A 22,684-nucleotide genomic window follows, 5' to 3' on the forward strand; every position below is an offset into this window, starting at 1 on the left:
CAGGGCAGATGTGGTGCCGAGGAGGACAGCCCTAGGAGGGAGGTGCAATTATTACCACCCCCGCCCCTCGCAGATGAGGAAACTGAGGCTCCCAGATCTCAGCATCTGAGCCCCATGGAGCTGCCTCAGGAGGGTGACTCACTCAAGAGGTCCTTTAAGGGATTAACAGGACAGCATGGAGGCGAAGGCAGGAAGACCAGGCAGAGGCTTCGTGACTCACCGAGGCCTGGGGTGTCTGAGACAGACTTGCCCGATGTCTCCAAAGAAGACAAGTAGGTAAGGGAAATGCAGGAGACAGGTCTTAACCACACCACCAGGAATGACTGCCAAGGAAAGAAAATTCCAGACAACTCGCATTGTTTCACTCCCCATTCAAGGCTGAAGCATTCACAGCGATTTATAGAGCGTGTGTGTGTTCATTGCCCTGCACAAGGCCAGTAGCCAAATGAAAGGCATGTGATGGCGAATCCTGGGGGCAGGCGTCTCACCTGAGGGGCTGCTCTTCCCTTTCAGCACCAGCCATCCCAGGGGAATCAGCGGGAGTGAGAAGAGGGGTGCATGCATCTGGCCAACATATGACGGTGATGATAAACCCAATCTGTCCAGATAAATCTCTTCTCATTCATCCATTCGTCACCGTTGAGCACCAGCTATGTCCCAGGCACCTACAGATGTTCTCTCTTCTAAGCCTCAGGACAACCCCAGAAGGTGGGTTCCACTAGCCCCTTTTAAAAATGAGGAAACAGGCTCAGGAGTGAGGCGACTTGCCGAGGTCAGGACGACAGCAGTGACTGCAGACTGGGGTTCCTGACCGCCACCAAGAGGGGCCTCCCCGGAAAGTCCACAGATATCTCCGGAGCCTCCCTGTGGGATGGGAAGTGTCTTGGAGGCTCGCTTTCATTCCGTATGTGGTATGTGATACATTGTCCATTTTACAAGAGGGGCTGGACTCAGAGGAAAGTACAGCCTCCAATTCCTGAGTCCAACGGCTCCTCCACATCCCTCACTTGTCCTTGTTCCACAGACATCACTTTTAACACTTTCATATTTTACATTTTAAAGCGCATAATATCCCTGGGCTTTAAAAATCAGATTCCCCTGCGAGATTGATGCACCTTACGGCCGCGCTCCCCGGAATCTGGGACTTGGGGGAGCTACAAGAACCTCGGCGAAGTCAAACCAGCTCAAAGCTCCGCCTGGGAAACGGCACCTTGTCCACGGGGCAGGCGCTGCTCCAGCCTCCCGCGCTCCCGACCGGCCCACTTCGTGGGCGAACCCACCTCCAGAAGGGCAGGAGGATACGGCGAGTCCCCATTCCTCCCGAAGATGGGCCAAGCCAGTCTCTGGCCAATCAGAAAGCTTCTTTTATCACCACTTCTGGATACACGATGTTGGAACTGCTTTTCCCTGAACTTTCAGGCTGTGCGGGGGCGGGAGGCGGAGATGATTGACGTCTCCTACAACTATTAGTCAAGCGAGGTAAGCTTGAAGAGCAGATACTACTACGAATTATCCGGCGAGGAAATGTTGTTAGCCACGCCCCCTCCTCCCACTGGTCTCCGTGAGCCTTCGGGGTGGGAGCTTTTGATGGCAGCCAATCGACGGTCAACGAGGAGGACGACGACGATGAGGAGGCGGGGCAGGCGGGGTATGGTTTCCTGGAGAGCGCATCTGTCTCCGTGCTTGCGGCCGGAGTGTTATTGGGTCACTATTCCCGGACCGCACTGCCAGGGGCTGGGCCGAGTACTAGAGCCGCATCGCCTCGCTGGCACCTTCCAGGCTGCCTTCTGAGGCCTTGAACCTGGCCCCATCTGGCGCTCCTGTGCGCCCCGCTGCGACCCTAGCGCCCGATATCCTCCCCGCGGGCCGTCCGGAGGGTCCAGGCCCCATCGTCCTTGTCCCCACCGCGGCCACAGGCCCCTTGAGCGCTAGCCCTCCCCACTACCCTTCCCAGGCAGAGCCACCAACGCCTCCAGCAGCTGCTCTTCTCCTGTCTGGTCCGTGGAGGTGGTTGGTTACCATGGTGAAGCTGGCAGCCAAATGCATCCTGGCAGGTGAGACTGAAAACTTGCGGGTGAATACGGTCTCCGGAGTGCAGAGACTTCATAAATTGTCGAGAGCTTTTGTTCACGTAAATTGTCTACCCTCTTTACCTTTCTCTCTCGCAAAGGCGAGTTAATGCAATTACTGATAGAGTAAATTTCATTAGGCGTGGAAGAATTATCTTCCAGAGCACATTTGTAGCTCCAGGTGGTTTCCCTCACTCCCTGTCATACTCTGAGACCACCGTCACCAATTAGAGCTGTACTCGGGAGGAGTAGACTCGTTAAAAAAATCAGGCTAAGCGCACCATAAGTGCTTCAACTAAACCAGGTGCTGTACCCCAAAGTTAGGCATCAGTGACTTTGGTGGTCTTTACTTATGGAATTTTTTTCCTGACCCCAGTCTTATGCAAACAGGGATAGGAGACAGTAATGTACAGTTGACCAGAGTTTGCAAAAAGCTATGTGTGTTGAGTTTAAGACCCCGAGTTACAGTGCTGCCTCATGGTCAGGAGGACATAAATGTTGAATCCCCAAAAGTGGGAATCTTTGTTTTGCTGACTGATACATCCCAAGCACCCAGAACATATATGTAGAACATAGTAAGTACTCAATAAATATTTGTAGAATGAATGCCTATGTGGCATGCACATTTGCGGTGTTCCTGCTCATTTAGAAAAACATTTGCCTGGATTATGGACCTGGGACCACAGAGCACAGATGTACTTTCCTGAGTCCTTACTGCTTGTCAGGCACGTGCATTTCATTTAATCCTGTCACAGTAGGTAGCACCCTGGGGTAAGTGCCGAATTGTTCTGACTTTACCGAGGCACTGAGGTGAAGTCTCTTGCCCAAGGTCACCCCCTAGCGAAGGAAGGTCATAGGCAGGATTTCAACCCTGAGATCGGCCTAAAATTCCTAACTTCCTACCTCCAAAATTCTTAACTTGTGTTACTGTTGAAACCTGTGACCTTTCCGGGTTTATCTGACCAGTTCAGGAAAGAAGCAGTGAGAAATTATGCAGAGGAAAAAGAGATCCCTTTTTTTGATTCCTCTCTTCCAGACGGAAAAGGATGGTATTTTTAATGACTTTTCCAATTTGGAAATAAAAGGGTCACACAGAAAGATGACTGACCATAGTCAATCAGATCATACTGAGCAAAAGAAATTAATGGTTCTCCAGAGCAGTCTCTAGTTTCCAGAGCACCAGTGGGGGCAGTATTGTGTCACAAAATTAATTCTGCTGTTCCTCAGATTGGCTGTGTCCTCTTGGACAAAGCACTTCTCTGAGCCTCAGTTTCCTCATGGATAAGGTGGGATCGTTTTTTTCTGAAGTTTTTTTTTTTTTTTTCTAAATGGGCCTCTCTCTCTGACTGTTCTTTCTCCTATTTCTTTTTTAAATCAACTCCCATCACGAGGCTAACTTACTGAGCACCGTCTATGTGTCAGCACTGTGCTAGACCCTCACCACGGGTCATCTCAACAACCCTATGTGGTCAGGATTATTGTCATTCTCCTCTACAGATGGAGCAGCTGAGACCCAGAGAGGTTAGGACACTTGCCCTGGGTCACACAGCTGGATTTGGCTGGGCTGGGATCTAGGTTCAGGTGATCTGATTTCCAGGGCTTTGTTCTTAGCCCCACACTCTACCATCCTCAGGCCTCAACTCGAGACTCCTTGCCCTTCTTTATACCCACACCCTCAGGTACTAGTTTTACCTGATTTCATCCACTGCCTGGGAAGTCATTCCTGAGCTCCAACCTAGCCCTCAATCTGAAGCCTCCTTTTGAGGCCTCAAGGGTATTTGTCTCCTCTTGGAAGTTTTCAGGGGCCAAAAGACCTCAGCAGAGTGAATCACTGCACACAGCCCTACCTCCACCACCCATCAAAACCTCGTTCTTCACCCCACCCTCACCACACAGGCCCCTCACTGGCCAACTCTTTATTTTATCTTATTTTTTAAAACAAACACCACATTTTAAAAAATATTTATCTAATTTATTTATTTGGTTGTGCCAGGTCTTAGTGGCAGCAGGTGTGCTCCTTAGTTGCGGCTTGTGGGCTCCTTAGTTGTGGCACATGTGCTCCTTAGTTGTGGATCACCAGCTCCTTAGTTGTGGCATGCGAATTCTTGGTTGCGGCATGCATGTGGCATCTAGTTCCCTGAGCAGGGATCGAACCCGGGCCCCCTGCATTGGGAGCGCAAGTCTTAACCGCTGCGCCGTCAGGGAAGTCCCCCGACTGTTTAAAATGGAGTCAATCTGCCTTTTTTCTCTCACGTAACTAGTCACCGAGGGACCTGATAATTCAAGTGCTTATTCAGTCCACATATTTACTGAGCACCTACTATGTGTGAGTCGCCACGCAAGGTGCACTGGGAGTACAAGGGTGAACCCGGCCAGCCCCCGCACTCAAGGAAGTGCTGAGTTGTGCATAATAGCTTATAACGCAAGAAACAGGAATCGAATGCCTTTTGATCCCAGAGAAATACCTCAAGGCACAGCTGCTAATTTTTCTGATTCAGATGGAGAGAAAACACTTAACATTTATCTATATTTTATGTGCTTGCAAATCACGTAAATATTACTTAATATATATCAGGCACTGTACATGTTAACTCATTAACTCCTCATAACAATTCTATGAGACAGAAGCTGTTATCCCCATCTTGTAGATGTGGCAACTGAGGCCCAGAGAGATTACTGACCCAAGGTCATACAGCTCGTAAGTGATGGAGCTGTAGTCTGTGCCCTGAGTACCATGCTGTACTTACTGCCTCTTGACATACATGGGGATGATAGACCTGACTCCCTGGAGGGCCGCTCTGACGTCAAGTCTCGTGCCACCAGCAGTGAGCTGCACTAGCCACGCAGGTAAAGACAAAGGAGCGAGAAACGACCTTCAGAGGCTGGGCAGGAAGGACATGTTTGAGCTTTGCCTGGCAGAGACTGAGCAGGATTAGGATTTGGATTAGGGTGACCTGAAAGGAGGTTATCTTCGAGGAATTTTCGGGGATCAAGAGAATAGGACTGTAGAGCCCAGATTTTGTGTAAGGGATAGTCAGAGACAGAGTTGGAAGGTGGGGAGGGGTGTACAGCGGAAAGAATCCTTTGACAGGCTCTGTGTGAGAGCGTCACCGGAGGAAAGCACTGTTTTATGAAGATCTGTCTGTTGATGCCAAGCTCAGGGTGGGTTAGAGCAGAGAGAAAAACAAAAAGGAGATAGGGCCAGTTGGGAAGGGTTTTCAGTCCAGACCTAGTCAGGAAAACAGAAAATACGTTAGGCATTTCAACAGAGAGAGTTTAGTATATGGAATTGGTTCAGCGTGTGTCAGAGAACTGAAAAAGCCGGAAAACAACATTGTGATGACACAGAATTGGTGGGTGGAGGTCAGGGTTGTCAGAAGCTTGAAGAAGAACCTCCCCCAACCCTGAGCTGGGATCCAGACCTCTGAGGAGGGGGCACTGCCTGGCTGGGGTGGTACCCAGTGTGTGATGCCAGCACGTGCCACCCATCACTAGGACCCATTGCCCACTGGCCAGGAGCTCAGCCCCATGTTTAGGGTGAGAAACCGCCAAACCAATTCCAGACCATCCTGAGGGTCTGTGTCTTAAGACCACTCCTGGTACCAAGTGATACATGAGGCAGGGTCCAGACAAAAAGCTGAAACTACATAGGTATCTCGACAGTGAGGATTTAGTGTGGGGTGTTCATTAAACAGGTACTGGAGGACTGGAAGGACAAAAGGGGACAGTAAGGCAGCACAGAGAGTAACTTCAGGAAGGAGCCTCCTCCCAGGGCTGCGGGGCAAGAGGGAAGAGGGCAGGTTGTCAGAACCTCGAAGCGCAGAAGGGTGCTGGGAGCTGAGGTGCAGATCTCTGAGAAGGGGACGCTGCCCACTGGCGCTGGTGTCTCTGAGGCGGCATACTCAGGCTGGTCCAGAAGTGCAAAAACACAAAACAAAACACAGTTGGAGGCAGCGACTAACCTTTGCTGCTGGGTGAAGGCCATCACTAGGATTACACTAAGAGAAACAGCAAGCAAAGGGGAAGGAGCAAGTCCCCCGCCCCCGCCCGCCCCCAGCCTTCCCATCTCGCTCTTGAACTCACACTGGCAGAGCCTGACAGGAAATCCCTGGCAAAAGAGAAACGTGTGCAGAGTCCCAGCTCCAGCATCACAAGGCAGAGCATGGATGGGTGGGTTTGGGGCTGAGACAGGAGCCCAGGTTGAAGTTTGAGGTAACTAGGGCAGTGTTGGTCATGACAGCAAAGGAAATGCGGGCTGGAGACACAGAAGATGATGTAAGGAATGAAGAGGAGGCTGACTGGCCTTGGGAGGAAGGAGGAGGAGCCTTCAGAGGTGACCGTGGGTGAAGTCTGGGGACATCGAGAGTGGTGAAGAGAACAAGTAAGATAAATGGGCGGGACCGCTCAGGACCCAGCCTGGCTGTAGGCACTGAGATCGCGTGAAGGCCTGACATTCCAGTGGAAACACCCACAGGGTGTTGGAAACACAAAGCTTGGGAGAGGGATCCTGGCGCGAGAAGTGACAGTCAAGGTAACGAGAGTTAAGTGGGACCGAGTAGATGGGAACAGAGGACCAAGGACAGGCCCACTGGAGTGTCCACATTTGGGAGGCAGGAAGAGCGGCAGGAGGACCAGGCCGGTGCGGGGTCACCGGGGCCAGAGGGCTGCCGGGGGCGGGGTGCTGCTTCAAGCCGATTCATCCTTCAGAGACATTGAGGAGCGTGAGAACCGAGGAAAAACCACTGGACTTGGCAATTACGAGGTCACAGGTGACCTTGCATCGTGCCTTTGCAGATGGCACCCTGTCCATCAAGCAGTGCACCCACCCCCCGCCGTCACCCCTGGGCTCAGCCTCCTCCAGGGAAGTCCTCCCCGCCGATGAAACCCCTCATCAGCTTCTCTCCTCCCTGCACCCTCAGACGCCTTGATTCTCAGCTTGTGCTATTTGAATTTGCACTTGTCATTCTGTTGCCCTGCAAATGTGTTTATTAGTGGTCTCCCCTTCCTGGGCTCACTCGGATCCCTCCTCAGCCAACACAGGAGGTTTTCCAGAAGTGTGGGTGACTCTGACTGACAGTCGGAAGCAAGAGTTATGAAATTAACCAGAACAAATCCGTGGGGAATTTCACAAGCGGGAAGAGCCAATTTCCAACCGGATTCAGAAGCAAAATTGAAGTCGGCAGGGTGGATGCAGTCATTGCACCAGATGTGCCCTGTTTGCCCTGAGATGGGGGGGTACCCAGGGAAAGTCCAGCCCACGGTCGTCCCCCCCGGTGTCCCGGAAGGCTGCGGGATTGAGGACCTGCAGGGGCAGTGTTAGAAATGGGTCAGAAGGGTCCCTGAGCTCTAGGAGAGGAGTGGGATCTGGCGGAGAGAGGGCGATGTTGGAATCCTAGGCAGGTTACCCAGCTTCTCTGAGCCTCAGTATCTTCATCTGTCAAATGAGGTTAATGATAGTCCCCGGCGGGGGGTGGAGGCTGGGACCTGGGGGCTGGGAAGGAGCGAATGAGATTGTATGAATGGGTCCATGACAGAGGCTCAACCCATGTTGGTTCCCTTCTAAGAAGTGGTGGCAAATAGAAAAGCAAGACCGGACTAGCTCACTCAGACCTGGAGGAGTTCACGTGAAATGAAATGCCACGAGTAGGCAAATAATTGTCTCACACGAGAAAATTATAGGTGAGAAAAGTCAAAACTGAAAAGTGAACAGAGCGGCAGGCTATCAAGGAGTCAAGTAAAGAGGCGAGTTGAAGCTGCCTGTAAAACGGGGTGAAGGTGAGACGATTACATCAAGGGATTCAAGGCAGAAGGATGCGAGCATGGTGATTTTGCTGAGGATCAAGGGGCTGAGAAAGCAGCACACAGGTGTTCTGCCAGGGTGCTGGGTGATGGAGGGAGAATCAGTGTGAGACTCTCAAGGTGGAAAAGGTCTTGCAGATGAACACAGTGTGGTATCAAAGGAAGCCACGCAGAGCCACCGGTGGGGACGTGGGGAGGGTGCAGGAGAATTAAGGATGGGCACGGAGAGCCTCCAGCACCCTTGGGGGCCCGGGAGGAACTCCAGAATAAATTGCCCCTGACCACCTTGTGAAAGGTCCAGGTCTCAGACTTGAAACTGTGACATAGATCTTTAGTTTCCAGGTACCAGTTTATGGGGCTCTCCACTAACAAAGGAAAGCCGAGGAGATGGAGCCGGTAGGTATGAGACGGGCTTAGAGGAAACAGTGGGTGTTGCCGATAGACTTAGAGGAGAGGCCCTGGGAAGATGGGCCCGCAGTGGTCACAGATGGGTTACCAGGAGGTGGAGGTGGAAAATGTCACTTGGAAATGAGCTTCAGGATGGCAAATGTAGCCCCTGACTTTTTGTTTCTCATAAATGTAGAAACCCACCCAACTCTCACCCTCTCCCTCCCCACTCCAGAAAAGTATGCAGGATTCTCAGGATGGATGCTCTAAACTCAAAGTGGTTCCGTTAGAGAGCTGAACCTGTAAGTCTGTCCCTGGTCACACTTCCTTACCTTCGAGACTTCAATGTAATTTCAAGTTTGAAAGGGACAGGTTTTCCCCATCGGGTGTGTTTCAGTGGAAGAGTGTCAGTTCTATTTCCAGTGCTCAGAAGCGCTCCTTCAGCTCTGTTACCTTCTGGGTGGGTTTTCGTAGATTAAAAGATTAGCCCAGAAGAAAAGAGACTGGCCGTCATGGGTTTGGAAGATGGGTCTCACGGACCCGCTGCCCTGCCAGCGACCCCGGAGCAAGTTCCCATGAGAATCAAGCACCTTTTCCCTGAGAACTCATTGAAGGTTTTCGGTTTCTAGACCAGCGTTCTGTAGTGGGAGAGCCTCCAGTCAGCTTAGGATGAAAGCGGTGTTTTTCTTCTACTCTGACCTCACAGGAGACCCAACCGTGGGCAAGACCGCCCTGGCCCAGATCTTCCGCAGCGACGGAGCGCATTTCCAGAAGAACTACACCCTGGTGAGATGTGGGCGTCGTAGGCCTGGCGGAGGCTTAAAGACAAGTGATCAGATAACCCTGGGGCAGTGACTTTCCAAATGTCCTTAAGAAGCCCTAAGAGGCCTGACCGTATGGCCACAAGCCACGGGGCACAGGGCAGTGTGCGGAGCAGCCTGGCGGTGGTCGGCTGGTCACCGTGTACGGCTCGCTCGTGGGCAGGGGGTTGGACGAGACTAGGGCCTCTCTGACTTCCACACCAGAAGTGAGTCCAGAGCACAGACACTGGAGCCGGGGACATGCATCCCCTTGGGACCCCTGACGTGCGTGTTCTCCCTTTTCCTCCACAGACAACAGGGGTGGATCTGGTGGTGAAGACAGTGCCAGTCCCTGACACAGGGGACAGTGTGGTGAGTGGTGCCCTCGCCCCAAGGGGGCTCAGTGCTGCCCCAGCCGCGCCCTAGGGCTCCGTGGTCACTGTCATCCTCCCTGGGAGAGAGGCAGTGCTGTCACCGGGGGGGACAGCGATTTCCTCAGTTCTTGCCTTCTCAAGGGAAAGATTTCAGTCGAGAGACGTAGAACGGTTTTAAGTACTAAGAGTTTTCTTAAGCAGAGCAAGAGTACACTCCCAAGAAAGAATGAGAGTGGGCTGTCTGGAAACCAGAAGCAGCCCACAGTGGGGTAGAGCTGGGCTTTTTAGAGTGGTGGTCCCTCCCTGTGTCCTGCGTCCTTTGACTGACAAGCTGATTGACAGCTTTAGGTTCTGTAACATTTCTCCTAGTGCACAGGCGCTTGCGCACGAGCACCCAAACCGCAATGCTAATGTATTACAAATACGGCATAATGAACCCCAGGTTACCTTGAGACACCTTTTAGGTCTTGGCACACCTGCATCGACCTGTGCTGGTGGGTTTATCCTGCTTGGTCCTGATAAGGCTGGTGGTCTTTGACTAGAAGAGCGAGGGTCTCTGGCTGGGTTCTGATCACTAGTGTCCAGGTTGGGGAGGGAAAGATGACCCCGTCCAGGATAGGGCGAGACCCACTCATGTCTGACTAGCTACCTAAAAGTGCCAGGACTTGGCCTAGACTTGTCTGAGCATTCAGGAACAGGCTGGGGGGAACACGGGAAGCATTGTATGGAAGGGATGAGGAAGAGGAAGTGAGGAAGACAGGGCTCTGGGTCTTTACCCTCAGAACTTACCAAGTATTGAGGTTCCTAACCTGGGTCCCACTGTGGGAAGCCTCGACCCTTGAAATTGAATTGTAAGATGCTGGGTTTGCATGTGCTTTTCTGGAGAGAAGGCTTAAGAATTGCTAGATTCTTAAAGAGGTCCATGAGCAAAAAGCAATTTTAAGTACCCCGGATACAGTGAGAAGGGATAAGATGAATGCACCAATAACCAATGTGCAAAGCAAAGGAGGTTGCTGACCTTCAGGCAGCGTGTGCCAGAGGCCAGAGCCAGCGGGAAGTTAACGGGGAAATTAGGGGAGACTTCCTGGAATGGCAGCATTGGGGAGGGGCTCTCACCTGGGCCGGTGAAGGTTCGGACACGGGCAGGAAGGGTCGTCCTGCGCCCTCTGCTAGAATCACACCTCAGCCATCCAGAACCATGACAGACTGTCCTAATTTAAATGCCTTCCCCAGGCCTCCTCGGTGACCTCCTTTAAAAAGGATTGTTTCAAGATTTGAAAATCAATTTGGTTAACAAAGTGCAGAATGACCTTTTGGAAAACAGAGCACTTGTCAGCCTGTCTAGCATTCTGTTCTGCCAGGTGGGAAGTCAGCTTGTTCCTGGTATTTTTGCACTCGGGGTTAGGAGAGGTGAGATGCCGCCCAGAAAGAGCCAGTTGGGGTGGGAAACCATGGTACTTGAGCTCGTTCCCCCTCCTGCCGTCTTCCTCGTGCCTTGGGCGAAAGACAAATGTGTGTGCACGTGCGCATGCGTGTGTCACCCTGAAGGTGCGCTGGGAGTCCTATCGGGGATTTGCAGCCAGGGCTTTCCCCATGTGCAGGCTTTCCTGGGACCTGTCTTTCTGATTCCAGGAACTCTTCATTCTTGACTCGGCCGGCAAGGAGCTGTTTTCTGAAATGCTGGATAAATTGGCAAGTAGCATTCAGTCTTTTTCCTAACTATCACCACCACCTCCCGCCAAAGGTTTGCCCCTTAGCGATGCCCTCACAGAAATTTCACTTCACTGCAGCCGCCAGGAGAAGCTACCATGGCAACATCCTGTAAGGGGCATTCCTCCCAGCCTTGGGGTTTGTGACCCCTTGGCAGGTAGGAGCAGCTCTTGCATGTGATTCGTGATTGCCTCCCCCCAGCCCTGGAATGGCTGGCTCCCAGTGCGCCAGAGCTGAGCACCTCGGTCCTCGCAGCCCCCCACTCCGGGGCCTCCCTTCTCTGGAGCAACCCCCTCCTGGGGGTGTGCTTTCAGCCCTCCTCCACCTCCTGGGTCTGGAGCAAAGATTTCCTTCCCCACTAGGGGGTGCCCTAGAGGCCCCACAGTGAGGCTCACCTTCCCAGCCCAACCCCTGGTCCCACCTAGGTTTGCTCTGGGACCTGCCCCTGCTGCCGCCCCAGGCTCATCCAGCCCGCCCAGCCTTCCTCTTAGGATCCAGCTTGCTGTACCTTCCAAGGTAACGGTTCCGCTAATGTGGGCCAGTGAGCTACTTAGAAGGTTTGAGATCTCCAGAGCCCTCCCCTGCCTTTCCAAGAACAGCTACATTTTAATAGAAACTGTTTGCTGCCACCCTTTTTTTTCCGCCTAAGAGAAATAGATCTAATGATGGTAATTTCACACAGGGCTGGCCTCACGCATCAGTTCTTGGTGTTTTGCCACGCGGCTCCCATGTACACTGTCCGACGCTGCCCAGTGGAGGAGATGATATGTCTGGACAAGTCAGGGTCACACGCTGCCCATGCTGGGTCCCCTCACTGGGGCCTGGAGGAAGGAGGTCTCTCCTGCATGTGCACAGGGGTGGTCAGTGTGACTGTAGCTAGAGCTCTTTAGTCTGTGGAGTGAAGGTGTGAAGGGATCATCAATTTAGTCCAAGCTCCTCCCATCCTGGACACCTCCAGGAGGGCAGCCAGGGTTGCCTTAGGGGCAGGAAGGTGAGGCCTCCAGAGCCAATCCTGGACTGACCTTCCAAGGACAACTGGAGGGAAAAGGATTCTCCCTCACACCCTGGGAGGTGACAACACCCCAGAAATGAACCAGGCTCTAATTGTGCAGGATGGGGGTCCCCAGAGACCAGGGCAACGCCAAGAGTCACACACACCAGGACTAGCCTCACATCCGAAGCAGAGCTGCCCCACGGCCCCATGCCAGGCAGCAGGATGGCCCAGGACTCAGCAGCCCCTGAAGGTGCCAGCCCCCGAGAGCATAGCCCTGGTTCTTAATTGGGACAGCGAACCCTGTCCAGTTGCTGGTCTGGTTTGGATTAGGGCTGATACACTGCAGGAGAAGCAGAAAGTGCCCTTTGCCTTTTGAAAAGCCGGCCCTTATTAGGGAAATGTAAACAAACCAGCTTCCAGTGAGTGGCTAATGAAAAAAGGATGCTCTTTCAGGCCTGCAAAGCAGAAAAGCATATCACCTTGCATAATAGTGGGCCCTCTATAAGAATGAGTAGAAGAATGAGTTAATGGAACCGGGGCAGGCAAAGCGTTTCTGGGTAGAGAAAAGCCGCAGCCCCACCCTGGTGTTTAAAGCCTGTGTGACCTGGGCAAGTCAGTTACCCTCTCTGAACTCAGTTTCTTCAGCTACACAGTAGGGATCTTCAGACCAGCCCTGCAAAGTTGGGAGGTTTCACGATGATGCACAGAAAACGCCCAGCAGAGAGCCTGGCACGGGTGCGAGCTCTCGCCCTCGCCGTCACCATCCTGGGCCTAGGCCTTCCCCGCCGCTTCGCCCAGCCCTCCCATTCATTCCTGTGGGTGAATCGTTTTCTTCTGTGGATGTGGCTCGGTTTTCTGATTCACATCCCCTTTAGAATTTTTCACTTCCCTCTGCGCACGTGTCCCTTCCCTTAGAAGGCCACATTTCCTCCCAGTCTAGAAGTCACTTTCGCTGTCAGTGACGTGTCCCCATCCTGTCCCCTTTGCACAGTGGGAGAGTCCCAACCTCTTGTGTCTCGTCTACGACGTGACCAACGAGCAGTCCTTCACCAACTGCAGCAAGTGGCTGGAGAAGGCTCGGTCACAGATTCCAGGCGCCACCCTCCCAGGTACGAGCTGCAGGCATCCGGAGTTTCCAGCAGCACCTCTGACCTTCAAGTTCAAGAGCACAAGGTCACTGCAGAAATGGCTGTGGGTGCAGAAACAGGGTGCCCTGGTCTTTGAGTGTGATGGTCTGGACTGTACCCTAGCTCTGCCTCAGCAACCACGGAAACCTCAGTGAGAGGCCCCACCTCTGTGAGTCTGTAAAATGGGCCTGCTGACACCCCCCCTGGCAGGGTTATGGGGTGACTCAAGATAATAAGGGGGAAGGTGCTGTGATAGGAATATGAGTTGTTATTTCCGGAAAGCTAACCCCAGGGAAGCAATCCTCATTTTCTCCTATATGTGGGGCACCAGTAAACATGCAAGGCCCGTTTTCACTTCTGAATGCTCTCAATCAGTTTATTTTTCATCCCTATGTGAGATCAACAAATTCTCCTCATTAGAGACCAGGGAAAGCGATCTCCAGAGACAGGCTCAAAAATTAGCCGCAGCGGATGCAGCTGGCAACAGAACCAAATTACCTCTGAATCCCTGACTCTGAGCGCAGCCCTCAGATTAGTGTTAATGACCGTTTTGAAAGTTTGCTCCATGTGCTAGGAATGATCGCAAATGCTCACATCAGCTTGGTCCTCGCCTTCACGGTTTGCAGCCTTAGGGAGAGGAGGCGGACAGGTACCCGGGAGGTCTAGCAGAGGGGCTGAGCGAAAGCTGCAGGTGCAAAGCGCCGGCCTCTCGCTCTGCTGCGGCCCTCGGGGGCCGGTGCAGGGTCTCCGGTCGTGCTCATCACCTCGGATCAGGGAGCCTCTCTCAGATGAGGTTTTACACACCTCAAAATTAGGCTGCTTGCTCTTTTATCTCTCCAGCTGTCCTCCCAGACGGCCACGGTTAAATGCGATGCTCTGATTGTTTCTCTCGAGTAGGTGCGCTGGTGGGGAACAAGACAGACCTGGCCAGCAGGCGAGTGGTGGAGTCGGCCCAGACGCGGGCATGGGCACTGGGCCAAGGCCTGGAATGTTTTGAAACATCCGTGGTAAGTATTTCCGGCTGCACCGTAGCCAAGACTGGAGCGGACCTCGGCTGGAAGCGGTTTTTCACATGACCTCACATGCATCAAGTTGTTAGTCCACCATATGCAGAGCCTAATTTGGAGCTGATGTTTACATCCTTAGCCCAAGACCTCTTCTCAGCATAGCAAGAGTCACTCGTGTGTTACAAACAAGCAGGCTGGCTGGCTGGCCAGCCCTGGGAAAAGCTGGATCTCAATTAGTAAGAAACACAAAAGTGTATTGTGTTCAGTTACAGTGATACTTGATGTTGGCATGAGACATCATGGGTTACGGTGTTGTTGGCACATTATTTCATAGACTCTTAAAATCAGCCCCATGATCCAGGAGCTGGCCCCCACTCCCCACTTTGTGTTGGGGTGAAGTGACCGGCCCGTGAGTCACGTTGACTCACGCAGGGTTGAGCGAGTCACGTTGACTCACGAAGGGTTGAACCAGGACTAGGATCCCTGACTTCTGGTTCCCCTCCGTGCTCCCTGCCCCCACCTTGCCGCAGCCCCAGGGTGATGCCAGGCCACGGAGTGTCCTCTGGTATATTCAGCAAGAGCCCTTGGGAAGGGGGGCGGTCAGAGGGATTTGTTCCTGGCCCCTTCAGTACCCGATAATCATGATTTGGGAATGTTCACAGTATTGTGGGAAGCTCCCTCCTATGTGGGGAGTTCTGATGTCCCAGCCTCCCTGCAGCCAGGGTGCAGGCATGTGACCCAGGCTGCACCAATCAGACACACTCGTGTGCTACTATGGAAGGGGGTCAAGTGAAGACACCCCCCTGCAGGAGCCGCCCAGAAACACCCACTTCAGAGCCAGCAGGGACCAAGGTGCCAGCTGCAGTGCCCCTTCCTGGGGTTGCTGGGGAGACTTGCCATATCTGGCACAGCCTGAAACATCCATGGTGGTAACTTGGACTTCATTCCTGGCCTTGTGGCCTCTGACCCCGACTGATTCCTTGGTCCTCCCAGAGAGTCAGTGGGCTAGTTAATAAATAGCCCTGAGGTCGTTTTCTACTCAAACTCTCCTTAAGCTACAGGCACTCTTGTTGTTGCATCTATGAAATTTGACAAATGCTGCTATTCAGTTGCTGTATGGATGTGAATTTCTTAAACCCCCTCAAAGCAGCATGCTTCCTTAGGGAAAGTAGCGAGTGCGGGCAGGTGCTCTGACCTCCGATGGTGAGGGCTGTGAGCCGCTCGGTGTGTTACTTAACCTGTTGGTGCCTCAGGTTCCTCACCTATAAAGTGGGGATAGTAAAATATATCCTTCATTGAGTAATAAATATGAGAATTAAGTCAGCTGGTGAATATAAAAACACTTAGCACAAAGTCTGAGGCATAGTAAATGCTCAGTCAATGTTAGCTTTTTTAAATATAAATATTCCCTCTAGTAATCTCATTTATGCTATTATTACTGACTAAATCCTTGTATTCCTAGATTGTGCAGAGATAAATGTCAGTTTTGCCTCTGGTCCAATGATCACAAATGCTAAATTAGTGAAGTTCCAATTAGCAGGCTTTTACTATATAGAGGGTTGCCCATCTTTTATGCAGGATGCCTTTGAGCAAAGCAGTAAGCTGTACCACCCACAGCAAACAGTATCTTCCTATTCCCTCCTCCTCCATTCACATTTATGAAGTTGCCTCCTTACCCCAATATCCCACGTTCCCTGGAACTCTTGACGGAACTCAGAAATTAACACCCACTCCCAACACTTCCATCACCAAAGGCCACTGGGCTGCATGTTTAAACTCTGGTCAGGAGTTTGCCGCTACACAATTGAAACGGGAGGGTATAAATGATGTCTGACGAGGCTGCAGTTAAGCACTTGGTATTAACTGTGCAAGTTAACTAGTCCCCCCCTGAGTTGATGCCAACAAAAGCACCACCGGCAGCTCGCTTAAGAAAGCTGTAATTAAAAAGGAGATATAACCAAATGCCATTTGAGACACAGCCAAGTCCTGACACCAAGCCCATCGCCTCCTCTCTTTCTAAATGCAGCCATAATTGTCCTGCAGACCTAAAGGAGATACCTATATGGCGATTTGACTTTCTTTTGTCTTTATAATTCCATCCCCAGAACATACTCATTTTAAAACTGGAGGTTTTGTACCCTTTGACCACTTTCACCCATTTCTCCTGCCCCCGTCCCCACCGCCCCGGCAACCACCAGTCTACTCTCTGTTTCTGAGTTTGTTTTTTGTTAGATTCCACACATAAGTGAGAACATAACAATATTTGTCTTTCTCGGCTGGCTTATTTCACTTAACATAATACACTCAAGGTTCATCCACGTTGTCACAAGTGGCAGGATTTCCATCTTTTTTATGGCTGAATAGTATTCGTGTGTGTGTGTGTGTGTGTACCACATTGTCTTTATCCATTCATTCATCAGTGTATGCTTAGGTTGTTTCCATGTCTTGACTACTGTCATGACTATTCTCTTGGCATTGAAGATGGGGATGCAGCTATCTCTCCAAGGAAGTGATTTCGTTTCCTTTGGTTACATACTCAGAAGTGGGATTGCTGGATCATATGGCAACTCTATTTTTCATTTTTGAGGAACCTCCATACTGTTTTCCATAGTGGCTGCACCAATTTTCATACCCACCAACAGTGCACGATGGCTCCCTTTTCTCCACATCCTCACCAACATTTATCTCTTGTCTTTTTGATGATAGCCATCCTCACAGGTGTGAGGTGATATCTCATTGTGGTTGATTTGCATTTCCCTTATGGTTAATAATTATGAGTACCTTTTCATGTACTTGTTGGCCATTCGAATATCTTCTTTGTAAAAATATCTGTTATTCGTCCTTTGCCCATTTTTTAATCAGAGTGTTTGTGTTTTTGCTGTTAAGTTGCACAAATTCCTTGTATATTTTGGATATTAACCCCTTATCAGATGTGTGGTTTGCAAATATTTTCTCTCATTCTGGACGTTGCCTTTTCATTTTGTTGATGGTTTCCTTTGCTGTGCAGAAGCTTTCTGGTTGGTGTAGTCCCACTTACTGATTTATGCTTTTGTTGTCATATTCATAAAATTATTGCCAAAGCCACTGACAATGATCTTTTTCCCAATGTTTTCTTCTAGGAGTTTTTTTGGTTTCAGGTCTTAAGTTCAAGTCTTTAATCCATTTTGAGTTAATTTCTGGCAGGTGTAAAATAGGGATCCAGTTTCATCCTTTTGCATGTGAATATCCAGTTTTCCCAGCACCATTTATTGAAGAGATTATCTTTTCTCCGTTGAGTATTCCTGACTCCACTGTCAGATATTAGATGACCATATATGTGGGGCAATTATTTCTGGGCTGTCAATTCTGTTCCATTGGTCTTTGTGTCTGTTTTTATGCCAGGACCGTATTGTTTTGATTATTATAGCTTTGCAATAGGGTTTGAAATCAGGAAATGTGATGCCTCCAACTTTGTTCTTTTTCAGGATTGCTTTGGCTATTTGAGGTCTTTGTGGTTTCTCTTTGACTTTCTAACACCCCTCAAAATTTGGCATTTTCACACCAAAAAATTTAAGAGCATTTCTTTAAACAGCAGTTAAAAGTTTAAAATGCATTGTTTATTACTGCAAGAAGTTGGACAGTATTAAATAAAAGCGAGTTCAGGAAAGATCCATAGGGATGGCTTCCCTTGCAGGAAGGTGAGGGGAAGGGAACTGATGTTTCTGAGCACCTACTGTGTGCTAAGTGTCTTGCACACATTATCTATTTAGGCTTCCAACAGTCCTGCTGCTATCCGTATCTTACTGATGACAAACAGACTCAGAAAGACTGTGTTGCTTTCCCTGGTTGCCCAGCTAACGAGCAGTGGAACCAGAACTAGAACACAAGCCGGTCTGTCCAGCTTGATAACCTTCTAGAAGGGGCTCTGGCCTCCCACAGAGCCTACTTTGGGAGTCTCAGGGGCAGAATTCTAGGCCAGATTAAGCACTAGTCTGAGCCTGCTCTAAAGATTCTTCACGCAAAGCAGACCTACTCTACAGCTGTCAAACGATGTCAGCAAGATTATGATTCATCATTTAACAAAAGGATTCCTATCATTGGCAAGCCCTCCTAATGCATTTGGAAAATGGTTCTGTTTACATCTGCTATTTCAGGAGCACTCCATGTGTATAAAGAGACTTGCCTCCATTGAATTCCCTACTTTTTATGTTGCGTTCTCCGAAGATCTGGCTTTCAAGAGCTTTCAGATTCAGTTAGAAATCCTTGTGCATGTGCTTTGCAGGCCTCATTCTCTTCCCATTCAATGCTTAACTATACTTGCAACCGACGTAACGTTTTGCTATTTGACTTTGGCGTAGCCTAGGACGTTATGCTCTGTACAATCAAAAGTGTCTTGCAAATATAACTGAGTTATTCCTCTTATGTCCTGCTGAAGAGTGACAGCCTTCCGGTCCTTGGCAGTCATGAGTTTAGTATAGACGCTCGTCTGGGCCACCAGCTGTCCTCTCATTTCTCAGTACCCTTTCAGCACTGCCACCTCTGGTTCTGCTCTTGGTGACTTGTCTCCTCCACTTTGGGGACAGGAAGTCCGGTAACTTTCTGCAGGAACTGGTTTCGTTTTGTGCGCTTCTGTCACCCCAGCTGGCAGAGTGAAAAGGCTGCTCTTCTCAAATTTGGGGCATCTGAATTCTAGATTGGGCTCTGTGTAAACCAGCTGGGCCACTGCACCCCTGGGCCCCGGACTGCTGTCTATAAAACAAAGGCACTGAGCTTGATGACTTCGTTCCATCGTTTGGTTTGGAAATCCTTCTGTTATGTTGGGGATATTTCATTACCTCTTATCAAGGCTGCACTTTTGCCACCAGCTACGGATTGTTTGAAAACAGGTTCTTGTGCATTCATAGTTTGAGCTACTGTCTTGAAAGTAGTGGGTGCTTTCTTCTTCCAACTTATTTCTTTAAAAAAATTTAAACTACCCATGGATGCACACATAGAGAGTGAGACACGATAGCTAAGTGGAGAGGGTACCATTTTCTTTCTCCCAGAGCCTGTCAGGCTCACCCTATAGGGCTGGTTCTTCCTACCAGATGAAGAAAATCTAGGGCAAGTTCCAGAACTTTTCTGATCTCTCTCAGATAATAAAAAAATCCTTTGGGCACCTTTAGTCACAAAATTATTCATTATTTCACTTATTAAAAATGCCCAGTCCTGAGTGACTGTCAAAATTCGTAAAGTCAGCGCTGCCTCCTGAGCCTGCTGTGGGAAGGAAGCAGGGCCAGGCTGCTGCGTCTGTGTTTCTGGACCTGTGCTTCCCCACCAGCTCACTTCTGTTGGGACCTGCTGTGGCCCCCCTGGACTTGCCAGGTGTCAGAGATGCCCTCCCTGCCCCCATCAGGGGCGCTCTCTCACCTGCGGCTTCCACCTCACAGGTGACACCTCCTCAGGCTAGGACACCTCCTCACCCTTCCTGCGACCTCAATTCCGGGCCGTCCATTCTTGTTGGGACCCATCACCCTCCTGGAGGCTGTCCCCGCGGAGTCCCTTTAAGACAGCTCCAGGCTGGGCTTCCGCTGGGCCCGTTGCTGGTCCAGGGAAGCGTTGCTGCAGCCCCAGTTTGACAGAGGAGGCATTGCAGGCCATCCCCAGTCCGCCCTCTCCTGCTTGGCCATCCAGACAGCCAACCCCAGCCTCACCTTGATGCTTCCCAGGCCTGGGTCCAGCACTGGCCTAAGTCCCCGGGCTGCAGGCTTCCTCTTGGGACCCTCCCACTGACCTCAGGATGAGGGAGAAGCGCCCGCATCCCGGGGGAAATGCCACAGCACTCCCCGACCTCCAGCCTGTCGGTCCTCCCTCCAGAGCGTGGAGGTCCTTGCCATCTGTTGTTTTGCTTTGACCTTTGGGGCTTCAGTCAAAACTAAGCGAGAAAGAGTCTCATTTTAACATCCTGTCACACACACAGTGCAAGTGGCTAAAAGTACAGGCTCTGCAGGAGCAGGTCTAGGTTCAGACCCAGCTCCATCACGGGCAAGTGTGTGGCTTTCGGCATGTGACCTTAACCTCTCTGCGTCTCAGTTTCCTTCTTGTAAAACGGGAGGAACGGTAGTAGCTGTCCTGAGTGGTGGGAGTGGTGAGAAGGAGAAGTTGGGGCAGGGGGCGGAGCCCCTGGCAGGAGGGAAGAGCGGGCGATGCCAGCTCTCTGTGACAACCCTAAAACCAACCAACTGACTTCTTCAATTTGTCTCTCCAGAAGGAGATGGAAAACTACGAAGCCCCCTTCCACTACCTGGCCAAGCAGTTTCACCACCTGTACCGGGAGAAGCTGGAGGTTTTCCAGGCGCTGGTGTGAGGGGCTGCCTGGATCATTCCCCGCGATGGAACCTGGCCGTGGGCTCCGTCTCCTCGGAAGATGGGAGAAGATGGAGTTGCCCGGGCACTTCCAATCTATCGTGACAGCTTTAAATAAAATGAGGAGAAAAATGGAGAAGCAGCAGCTCATTCCGTTCTTGGTCGGGGCAGCCCTGGTGCCGTTTTACACTTTGGCTGCTGCTTCCAGAGCAGCCTCCAGTGGTGGGAGCTGTTGCTTGTGACGGTGGGTGTCCTGCCCTCCCCGAAGGACCTCCCGCAAGAGCTCACCCCACAACTTGCCGTAGTTGAGGTGCTCAGCTTGGAATCTGCCACGTGGCCAGTGGGCTGATGGCCCTGTCCTTATTCTAGCACATTCAACTTTGCTGCCTGTCCCGCTGTCCACCGTGCTCCTCAGCCAGAGCTCCCTGGTGATGCCAGAGCCCCCTGGTGATGACTGCTGTCCCTGGCAAAAGCAGTGCCCTCTGCCGGCTGCCCTGGGTGCCTCTTCTTGATGAAGACGCAGCCCCTCCCAGCTGCCGGGAACCTTGAGCACCCAGGGAGCCAAGAACGAGGCCACTTTCCTTTAATGACCCTCCTTTCAGCAAGCCGGGAAGCAGTCATAATTCTTTGCACTGAGCTTGATTCTTTTCCATCCTGTCTCTGCTGCCAGATTAATCTTCCTAAAACACCACTTTCATCATTTCACTCCCCTGATTAAACACCCATAGAAGTTCCTCATTGCCCCTTACATCAGGGCTGCGGGCCGAGGTCTGGCATTGAAGCTTGCCTCTGACTGTCACCCTCACCCGGGGGTCTCAGCTTCTTTCAGCTCCAAGGCCCCAGAGGGTCATCACCCTCTTTCAGTCCCCCTCTTGGTGGGAGTGGGGGTGCTGTGCAGGGTGCTGGCTTTGGCGGTAGACAGATTCTGGGTCTGTCCCGGTGATAGCAGTCATAATGGAAATTAACTCTGGTTCCTGTTTATGACCTGCCATGTCTCTACATGAGCTGAGCACATTACACATATTAGCTAATTTAATCCTTAACAACGTGGAGTCTTGCTGTCCTACATTTACAAATGAGGAACCAGAGTCAGAATCGTGGATGCCAGAGCCCGGCCCACAGCCGCCGCCCTCTCCTGGGATCACCTGAGCTTGGCCGGGAGCAGGAGAAGGTGATGGCTGGGTTGCCCCTCAAGATCACTGTGAGAAGTGACATAACGTGAAGGGCATCGGGCACGTATCAGCCACCTCAGGCCCCTCCCATCCCCCCTCCTGTCACTTCTCAACACAGACTCACTGTAACCACAGCCATCTTCCCAGTGAGTCGTTTCCTTCGGAAGATAGGGGCCTGCAATTCGCCGGGCATTCTCCTAGGCACTGGTCACATCAAGCTGTTGGTCTCTTGGCCCGTGTTCCAGAAGGGAAGATCTACAATAAACAACCAAGGAGACGTGGAGGGGACATTTCCAGTTGCCCCAGAATTGGTTACTGGGACCCACGGCTGCGGCCAAAGAGATGCTAAGAAACCCACTTCCTAAAGAGATCACAAAAGGCTGGGGCCAGACGCCCTCCCCGGGGCATCCTGGAGGTGGCAGAATTGGCCCTGCTACCAGGAGCCACCCCCGCCCCTCCACTCCTTGCTCTTTGCTGTTTATATAAGAAAATCGCGTGGTCAAGAGGAGGAGGGAGTGAGGGTGGACAGTGTTGGTGGATGGGTACCACTCCCTCTCCGGCCCCGCCCCCAGAACCAGGCACTGGAGACCCCAGGAGAATCCTCCTGAGACGAGACAGAGGGCACTGCCGAGAAGAGGAGGCTGGCACCTTGCTCCCCAGCTGCGCGCTCGCAGAGCTGCCGGAGCCTGGTGCCAGCTGCAGGGGCAGGGTGGTGAGGGCGCCCTTGGGGGAGCTGGGCACGCATCCCCTAGCCTTGTGCCTGGCTCCCTCCAGGGGGATTGGGGAGGGGGGCAGAAGCCTGCACCACCAGCAGGGGGAGCAGGTGCTCCCACCTCCGCTGTTCATGGCCCCCAGGGGGCTCCCGTGGGGACCCACACAGAGGGTGGGACGCTGCGGGCAAAGTGTCGCTCCCTGTTCTAG

General features: G+C 51.6%; 1 protein-coding gene across 2 annotated transcripts; it reads left to right on the forward strand.

Moving 5' to 3' along the window:
* The first annotated feature begins 1,630 nt into the window (after positions 1–1,630).
* On the forward strand, positions 1,631–20,718 carry IFT27 (intraflagellar transport 27). Of its 2 annotated transcripts, XM_007165672.3 has the most exons (7): positions 1,631–2,054; positions 8,962–9,041; positions 9,368–9,427; positions 11,062–11,121; positions 13,125–13,242; positions 14,158–14,267; positions 20,494–20,718. In XM_007165672.3, the coding sequence occupies exons 1-7, from the start codon at positions 2,021–2,023 to the stop codon at positions 20,590–20,592; spliced, it is 561 nt and encodes a 186-aa protein (XP_007165734.1). In that variant the 5' UTR covers positions 1,631–2,020; the 3' UTR covers positions 20,593–20,718. The 2 variants fall into 2 exon arrangements, with proteins under 2 accessions (XP_007165734.1, XP_057413608.1); XM_057557625.1 differs by lacking the exon at positions 11,062–11,121.
* The last annotated feature ends 1,966 nt before the right edge of the window (positions 20,719–22,684 follow it).

This window comes from Balaenoptera acutorostrata, chromosome 11 (genome assembly GCF_949987535.1).
Source record: "Balaenoptera acutorostrata chromosome 11, mBalAcu1.1, whole genome shotgun sequence".
Lineage (NCBI taxonomy): Eukaryota > Metazoa > Chordata > Mammalia > Artiodactyla > Balaenopteridae > Balaenoptera > Balaenoptera acutorostrata.

What these genes read in the sequence shown, in the direction of transcription:
- IFT27 (XM_007165672.3), top strand. Translation starts at nt 2,021, where the DNA reads ATGGTGAAGCTGGCAGCCAAATGCATCCTGGCAG. An exon ending in TCCAGGCGCCACCCTCCCAG is followed by an intron (nt 13,243 to 14,157) that starts GTACGAGCTGCA and finishes TCTCTCGAGTAG; the next exon opens with GTGCGCTGGTGGGGAACAAG. An exon ending in AATGTTTTGAAACATCCGTG is followed by an intron (nt 14,268 to 20,493) that starts GTAAGTATTTCC and finishes TTGTCTCTCCAG; the next exon opens with AAGGAGATGGAAAACTACGA.